Here is a 7,808-nt window from a genome sequence, read left to right as displayed (position 1 = left end):
GGGGAGGGGGAAGAGGGGGAGGAAGATCAACTTTGGAAGTCCCTCCAGCAGTGGCTACAGGTCCAGAGCAATCTTTGCAAGGATTATGAAATGAGGCCTCTTTGTTATCAGCCTGGCCCCAGCTGATTTGTTACGGGACTGGGGCATCTCCAGAGTCAGCAGTGCTGCCATGGGCATGGCTGTCTACTTCACATGTTTATAATGTCCACGACCCCACCCCTGGCCATGTCCTGGACTTTGGAAACTACAGGGAAACAGAAGGAAGGATCCCTGAAGACTGAGAGGTCCAAGACCCAATCTTAATTATAAATCCAACTGCATTTCTGTTTTCAAATCTAATCCCAAGTAGGACACAGCTTCTACAATCATACAACTCAGCCTTGACCCCTATCTTACCCCTGAAGCCCACCTGGCCTGGCAAGCAAGGGGTAGCGAGTGAGGAAGTTAGAAAGCAGAACTGGAGGATTCAGGAGGATTTCCAGGCACAGGGAGATTTCAGAGGCTGCTTCGGTAGAGGGACACCAGCCCAGAGGGGGCCCAGGAAGGTGACTCACATCTGAGGTTGCACTTCTCAGTGAGGGAGATCCGCAGGTAGCTGTGCTGCCGGCCAAAGCTGTCTGTGAGGAAGGCAGAGAAGGGGGCCGCATGCTCCCGCAGGAACTGCCTCCGCCTGGACAGCTCCTGCGAAGACAGGGCAGGGAGGAAGCATGGGCCCTTGCTACCGGGCTGGGGAGAGGCGCAAGGAGAACCACCTGCCCTCTCCCTTACTCTGACATCTGTGCAGAGCTTCTAACCCTTCCACATGTTTGGGCTCTGGCATGTTGGGGAAGCTGGGATTGTCCCTCTCATTGAAAAATGAGCTTGAGGAGAAAGACCCACCCCTTAAGTATTCAGTTCGGGGGGTGGGGGGCGGGTGGTGATCTCTGCTGGGAGGATTTCTGGCTGGGCAGCAATGTGGAGGCAAGGGTGTGGGGGAATCTATTAGCCCTTATTCTTCACTCTAGCCAGTGCAAAAAAAAAAAAAAAAAAGGATTGTGCACCCATGATCGCGAGCATTCGAGCATAAATGGGAAGACGCTGCTGAAGGCCACAAGCAAGGCCCAAACCCGTCCTGCAGAGAGAAGGGAGCGAGCCAGCTTCACCCTTTCCCATGTACAAGTCCGAACTAGTCTGATCCATCTCCCCGTGATGTATCGGTCCTTGGAGAGTACAACCTGGGTCCTGACAGATGCTGATGAGATAATTGCTCCAAGGAAGCAACATTTACCAAGCATCTTAAAGTTTCCAAAGAACATTCTGTTTCATTCCCACACCCACTCCACGAGGGATTATTATAACTAAGGCTTGGATGGGGTCCAAGAACACCCTCAGCAGAAGCGGGATTCAAATCCAGGTCTTGGGATTCCAGGTTCTAAATTCCTCCCTTCTATCACACAGAGAGTCCAAGAAGATAGGGAGGATGAAACTAGGGTGGGTAGAAGTCACTTCTCTAGAATATTTCAGACAAAAAAAGTCACAACCCTGGAAGTTGTGCATGAGATCTACAGACAAGGTTCTGGAACGGGGACAAGAAACCCTGGTTTCTACGGCAGGTATGACCTGGCACACTGTGAAAGTCCCTTAACTTCTCCAGGCCTGCTTTCCCAGTTGTAAAATAAGAATACAGCTATAGGCTAAGGTTGTCTTGCTAGGAGTAAAGACGGGGGCCGGGTGGTAGTGGTGGTATTGGAAGATGGTAGGTGAACACCTAAAATTATGATGGAGAGTAGAAGGCCTCTGGCCCTCCAGAGGTCCAGCGCAACTATGCCTACATTAGGAGGAAGAAGTATTTGCTTCAGTAAGTTCCTCGGCTCCAGCTGCACATTAGAACCATCTGGAGAACTTTAGAAAAAGATTCCAGTGGAGACTGACTAAATATGGATCTCTGAAGCTGTTATGTTTTCAACCTCTCCAGGTAATTCTCATCGGCAGCCCTTGACTGGGTCAAGAGCCACTGAATGGTTCAAAGATAAGAGACATGAGAATGTGTGTGAGGCTGCTCTTGATTTTCTGGGCCCATAAAACATTCCTCACTCTACCCATCCCAGGAGAATTTCCCACCTCTTCTGAGAAGCCCTGCTCACCATCCTGTGGGGAATAAGCAGCAGTCACTTCTCTAACTGCAGTCCGCTATAATCACAACAGTCACTTCCTCCCTCCCTGTGGTGTGATGGAGAAAACTCAAACTCACCCCATTGCCTTTCCACAGACAGCCTCAGGGGTGGGGCGGGGCGGGGGCCCTCCATAATCAAGAATCCCATCAGCCACCAGAGTCCAGATGAGATACCTGGGAATCTGGATATATTGCCGTGCTGTGCCTTCTTTTTCATCAACAGCTATTTGCAATTCAGTCGTTAGTCACCCCAGACTCTGCCTCGTTCACTTGCCAAGATACCCCCCTCAACCTAGTCTTAACATGTTGGGGGGATGGGGTGGCTGGATGGGGGAGGAGTCAAAATAAATCAAATAATTGGGAGGTGAGAGGACCAAGGAGCATGATTCAGCAGAAATCTGAGAGCAAGCAGTGCGATGGAGCAATCAAGAATGGAATTAGGGGCTGGGTGTGGTGGTTCACGCCTGTAATCCCAGCACTTTGGGAGGTGGAGGAGGGCAGATCACTTGAGGTCAGGAGTGCGAGACGAGCCTGGGCAACATGGTGAAACCCCGTCTCTACTGAAAAATACAAAAGTTCACTGGGTGTGGTGGCGGGAGTCTGTAATCCCAGCTACTCGGGAGGCTGAGGCAAGAGAATCACTTGAACCCAGAAGGCAGATGTGGCAGTAAGCCAAGATCGTACCACTGCACTCCAGCCTGGGCAACAGAGCGAGACTATCTCAAAAGAAGAATGGAATTTAGTGCTTTTGTTCTGGCAGTGGGAGAGGCTCGTCAGATTTCACTTTTAAGAACTTTTGTGACCCTATGTGTACCACCCATTCTGAATCCAGCCTCCTAAACACACACACTCTCACCTTGCCAACAACGCAAACGCATTACTTAGATATTAACGAGCCTCATTCCTGCATCTTCTCTTCTCTAACACTGCATGCCCTACTTTCGTTCTTCTACTTTTTTCCCTGTCCCTTAAATCTCCTGGAGGAAAAAAATATCAGCACCAGTCAAAGGAGCCCAAGATTCAGAGCGAATTACAGGACAGAGTAGACAGTAACTCTGCTTGCTCAGGAGGGCTGGGACACGTCAGAAGTAGTAGGAAGCCCTAAATGGATCATATTCCCAGGGTCCCAGCCTGGCCCAGCCTGTTTCCTCTCTGTGAGAAGTCATCCTGCCTGATTCAGTATCCCCAGTGTCTAGCACAGGATGTTGGTACATTTTGAATCACATGAACAAATAGTCCTGTCCCTAAACAGAAAGGTCGTATATGCAAAATACAGTTACATGGGGGTAATCATTTCCCGGCTGGTCTCTACTGTCAAAATGGTTTAACCTGGTACAGTGGTTCGAAACCCTGGCAGCACATCAAAATCACTCAAGGAGCTTCAAGGACTGATGACAGAGCCCCGTCCCAAGATTCTAACTTAACCTTAGTGCCTCAGCTGTGCAGCCAGGGCTGAGAACCATCAGCCTAGTGACACCAAGCGCTCGCTAGGTGCTCTTTGAATCCAGGGCTAGTTGTTGTGGTTCTGAGCACAGGATTTGGAGTAGGTGAGCCTATATTACAAGCCAGGTCTAGCTGTTGAGCACGTCACCTAAATCCTCCAAACCTTAGTTTCCTCATCTATGCCATGGAAATAATAATCCAACCTAACTCAACTGGAGGAGTTCCTGGCACAGAGGTTTCCAATCAGTGATCCGTGGAGGAACACCATTGTGTGCTGTGATTAGTTTTTCTAGTTTGTCAGCTTCCCTTCCCTTCCAAGACCCGAGCCTTCCAACCCTACTAACAGCAGATGGCCAGAGGGGGGGTTTCAAAGCTGCTGCCACACCACCCACGTGGGGTCTGAGCATCCCCAGGACCACCAATACTGGTGCTAATAAGCAGGCACCAGGCAGCCTGCCAGACACCACTGGTCATCTCATGTCTACCCAGTGCAGATTGGGGTGGGGTGAAGGGGGTGGGGAAGGATGGGACAAAGGCGTTAAAGCGGGACCCTGCCCTCAAGATGCCTTCCTCTACTAGTCACTAATCTTGGGCATCTATTTGACTGCTAAAGGCTAGCCCTCACATAGCTCCAAAGTCTAAACAGAGCAGCAGGGTTATTGAGGAGAAAAAAAGCACATTCCGAATCTAAGTATCAGTGGCCCTGATTTACCCTGCTATTGGGATGATGTATACTAAGGGCCTCTTAAAATTAATCTCTTTTAAATGAGAGGACCCAGCAAAGAGCTTAGCGTAGCCTGATTCTCCTTCCCCCTCCCCTCATTCCCACCCTAAGTGTGACGTCTTTACACCTATGGCTTCTGACAAGGACAGTCACATTTCGCTGACACATGGATTTTGAGAAGCTTGGCAGATTGGAAGTCAAGATGAGCCCCTGAAAAGCCCTCTTTCCCGGCTCCCCCTCATTCTCCCTCACCAGGCCCTGCTGTACTCCTCCTACCTTCACCCACACCCACTTCCTTGCAGCCTAACCCCTAGCCAGCTGTTCAGCACCCCCTGAACAGCTCGGTGCTTTTGCCTTGCCTGGACTCACTCTCCCTGCTTCCCCCACCACAGGCAGCAGGCTTCATTGTTGCCCAACAAAGCCCTTATGGAGCCTCAGAGGGAGAAAGAGGGGTACAGTACTCCCAGGCTGGGCTGAACCCTGCAAAGATTGTCTGGGCCACCTCAGACACATGCTGGCAGGTCGCTGTGTCTCCTCCACCCACCTCCCCATTGACCCACACACTACCCCTTTCCACATATAGCAGCTACTCGACCTGTTCTTGAACTCAGCCCACAGCCACCTTTCCGTACAGCCAGCTCCCACTTACACCTCACTTCTCTCCCTCACACCTTCACCCTGCTACACAATGCCCAGTGGCTTTCCATCCTAGCTCTCCAAGCACCTCCCATCCCAAACCAGACTACCAGAGCCCTGTGTGGGTGTGTTGGGAGAGAGAGACCCTGCAAGAAGGGGTTCAAGGTATCCCCACCCCAATTGGCAAGCTCTGGAGATGAGCAGAACAGATCCACTTCCAGACTCACTTCCCCTTAGAGTCTCCTCAAGACAGATTTCTGTGCCCTCCCCCATCTTATGATGGGCTGGTCCAGCCCTCTTATTTTATAAACATGAAGCAAAGAGGAAGTGACAGCCCCAGGAACCAGGTGAAATTGGAGGCGAAACTGGCAGGCGAAAACATGGGACTCCCTGTCCAGTGTGGTCTACCATGCCACGTGACTCGAAGTTTCAAGCAGCTACAATTATTGGCTGAATCCACTGCCTGTGTTAAGCGCCTGTGGGGATAGAAAGGCAGAGGTGCACCCAGCCCTCGGGAACTCCCAGTCTGCTGAAGATAACCCTAATGAGATGTCCAGGATTCAATGTGAGTTGACAGAATAGCTATCCAACAAGTCCAGATGGGAGGGGACTCACAGGACACAGCATGTGCCAGTGGCAGCATGGATAATAGTAATTACCACCAACATTTACATAACACAGCACTTACACGGGCTAAGCTTTGTTCTAAGTATATACGTTAACATATGTTAACTCTTTTAATCCCTGTGACATTCTATGAAGTAGACACTTTTATTCTCACTTTGCAGATGAGAAAACAGACACTGAGGGGTAAGGGGACTTGGTGAATCCCCTAATAAGGGATGGGGCTGCCCCAGAGTCTATGTTCTCCTTTCTGCCATATTAGCCCTCCCTTCACAGTATAAAGGGATGGACAGGAGCAGGTTCTCTCCCTGGCCTCCACACAGGGAGGACAGAAAATCATTAGAGTTCCTTGTCCTCTACTTTACAGCTCTGCGACTGGAGGAAAGTTAACTTTGATTAGCCCCCTCACCTGAACATACAAACTCTACTCACCTTACACGGCTTAGTGAGGACTAACTGCTTTCACATGTGAGCCACTCAACACAGGTTCTCTCATGAAAGACCAGTACAAAATAAACTGGGGGTTGGGGGAGTGGAGAAGAAACGTCCCCTTTTCTTGAATTCTTTAAAGATCTCTCAGCCATCTTTGCTTTACTATCTCTTCTCCAATGACGTTCAAGAGTTCGAGGATACTAAAAAGTCTTCACTTCCCAACCATGGGCCTGCTTATCTGAGGATCCCAGAGGGACTTAGATTTGGGGAAAGCAAATGTGGCGGAAGTCATTGAGCAATATGGGGGAGGAGGGAGCAGTGATCTTATGAATCCCAGGACAGGAGGCCTAGTTCTGGGAGACGGGAAAAAACGACTAGATAGGTACCGAAGAGAGGTTTCACTAAATGAAAAAGAGGTGTTTTTCCCCTCAAATTATTCCCTAACCACCTGAGCAGAAGAACAACCAAAACCTAAAACTTTTCATGACTTGAAACACTCTGAAGGGTGCTGTCAAGGACGGAGGGATCCTACCCGAAACCCTAAAGTCAGAGGTATTAATTTCTAACCTGGAAGTGGCCAGTCCTGCCCTGTTCTGGCTGAAGCCTCCCAAGGTTAATAAAAATGAGACAAGGAGAGTCAGCAAAGGATGGGTTACAGAGCCCTGGGACTACAGTAACAACTCACCGTTGGTGACATGTTTAGTCAGTCACACTATGAAGCAGATGTCACAGGGACACCTGATCTCTGAGCTCTGGGGCTAGGGAGGGAAAATGTTTAAGAAAGAGGGTGGGTTCAAGGCAAGGCTGAAGGGTACTAATAAGACATCTCACTGGACCCAAAGTCCCAGTCCTCTGCTTACCCCAGTTTCTGGCCAAGCTCAGAGCCGGCAGGGGTGGCGTGGCTGGGGGGCAGGGAGGTTCTGAAGCGGGACTCCCGGGAGCCTCTCCCGCTGGGTTAGCGGGTGAGACCGGGAGGTGCATCTGGAGAACATCGTTCCACTGAGGACTGCCAAGGGGTCCCTCCTAGAAGCGGCCAAGCAGATAGGCCGGGAGCTACTGGGGGAAAAGGGCAGTGTGCCCCGGCCACTCCCGCCCCGGGAAGCTGTGGACACGGGCGGGGTGGGCTCACCTCCGAGGCAGCTCGCGCGGACTCCCCGGGGCGGGGCTGTGTCACTGGAGCCCCTGAGCTGCAGCTCCGGGCGCTGGACCTCAGGAGCTGCCGCAGCATCCGGGACAGCGGCTGCGCCGCCATGAAGCCTGATCCCAGCAGAGCCGCAGCCCACAGCCGGCTTCGGGAGCACACTGGCCGGGCACTCGCCCCCGGGGTCATCCCAGCAGGGGCGGGGAGGGGCGGGAGGAGGACGGGACCCGCGCAACCAATAAGCTAGGACGCCGTCCCGCGTGGCCTTGTGGGAGCTGTAGTACGCTCCCTGTGCCCACTTTCCTGGGTCGGGGTAGAGCTCTAGGGCAGAAGGGTAAACTCAGGTGGGCAACAGGATTCTTTTCCTTCCAGTTTTTCTGGCTGCTCTAGTCTCAGCTTTAGGTCGTGGTGTGACAGTAGGCAGGACAGGACAAGGGCCAAATGAATGAGGCACTGCCTTGGGTGCAAAATTTAAGAGGGTGCCAGCAAAACTCCGGTTATAATTTTTTAATGTAATATTTCAAAAAATAGTAATAAAATTTCAGAAGTCCGTGAAGTATCAACGTTCTAAATAAAAAGATCGATCCTACACTTGCATGACTCACCTCACTCAGTGCACCATAGTGCAGATTGTGGTTGTAAAACAGGTCTTTTAA

At 51.1% G+C, this 7,808-nt stretch overlaps 1 protein-coding gene across 3 annotated transcripts in view; it reads right to left on the bottom strand.

Moving 5' to 3' along the window:
• MOCS1 (molybdenum cofactor synthesis 1) overlaps nucleotides 1-7,404 on the bottom strand; it is a 29,579-nt gene extending 22,175 nt beyond the window's left edge. For 2 of the 3 annotated variants that reach the window (XM_011944299.1, XM_011944285.1), the window contains exons 1-2: nucleotides 7,141-7,404; nucleotides 555-681 (exon numbers count right to left, since the gene is read on the bottom strand). In XM_011944299.1, the coding sequence (XP_011799689.1) occupies nucleotides 555-681; nucleotides 7,141-7,341 (328 nt within the window). In that variant the 5' untranslated portion in view covers nucleotides 7,342-7,404. The remainder of the gene's footprint in view (nucleotides 1-554; nucleotides 682-7,140) is intronic. The other variant, XM_011944290.1, reaches the window with a different exon arrangement.
• Nucleotides 7,405-7,808: the final 404 nt, after the last annotated feature.

This window comes from Colobus angolensis, unplaced genomic scaffold (assembly GCF_000951035.1).
Source record: "Colobus angolensis palliatus isolate OR3802 unplaced genomic scaffold, Cang.pa_1.0 Scaffold105, whole genome shotgun sequence".
NCBI lineage: Eukaryota > Metazoa > Chordata > Mammalia > Primates > Cercopithecidae > Colobus > Colobus angolensis.
The sequence above is the reverse complement of the archived record's forward strand: the minus strand, read 5'-3'. Positions and strand labels throughout refer to the sequence as shown.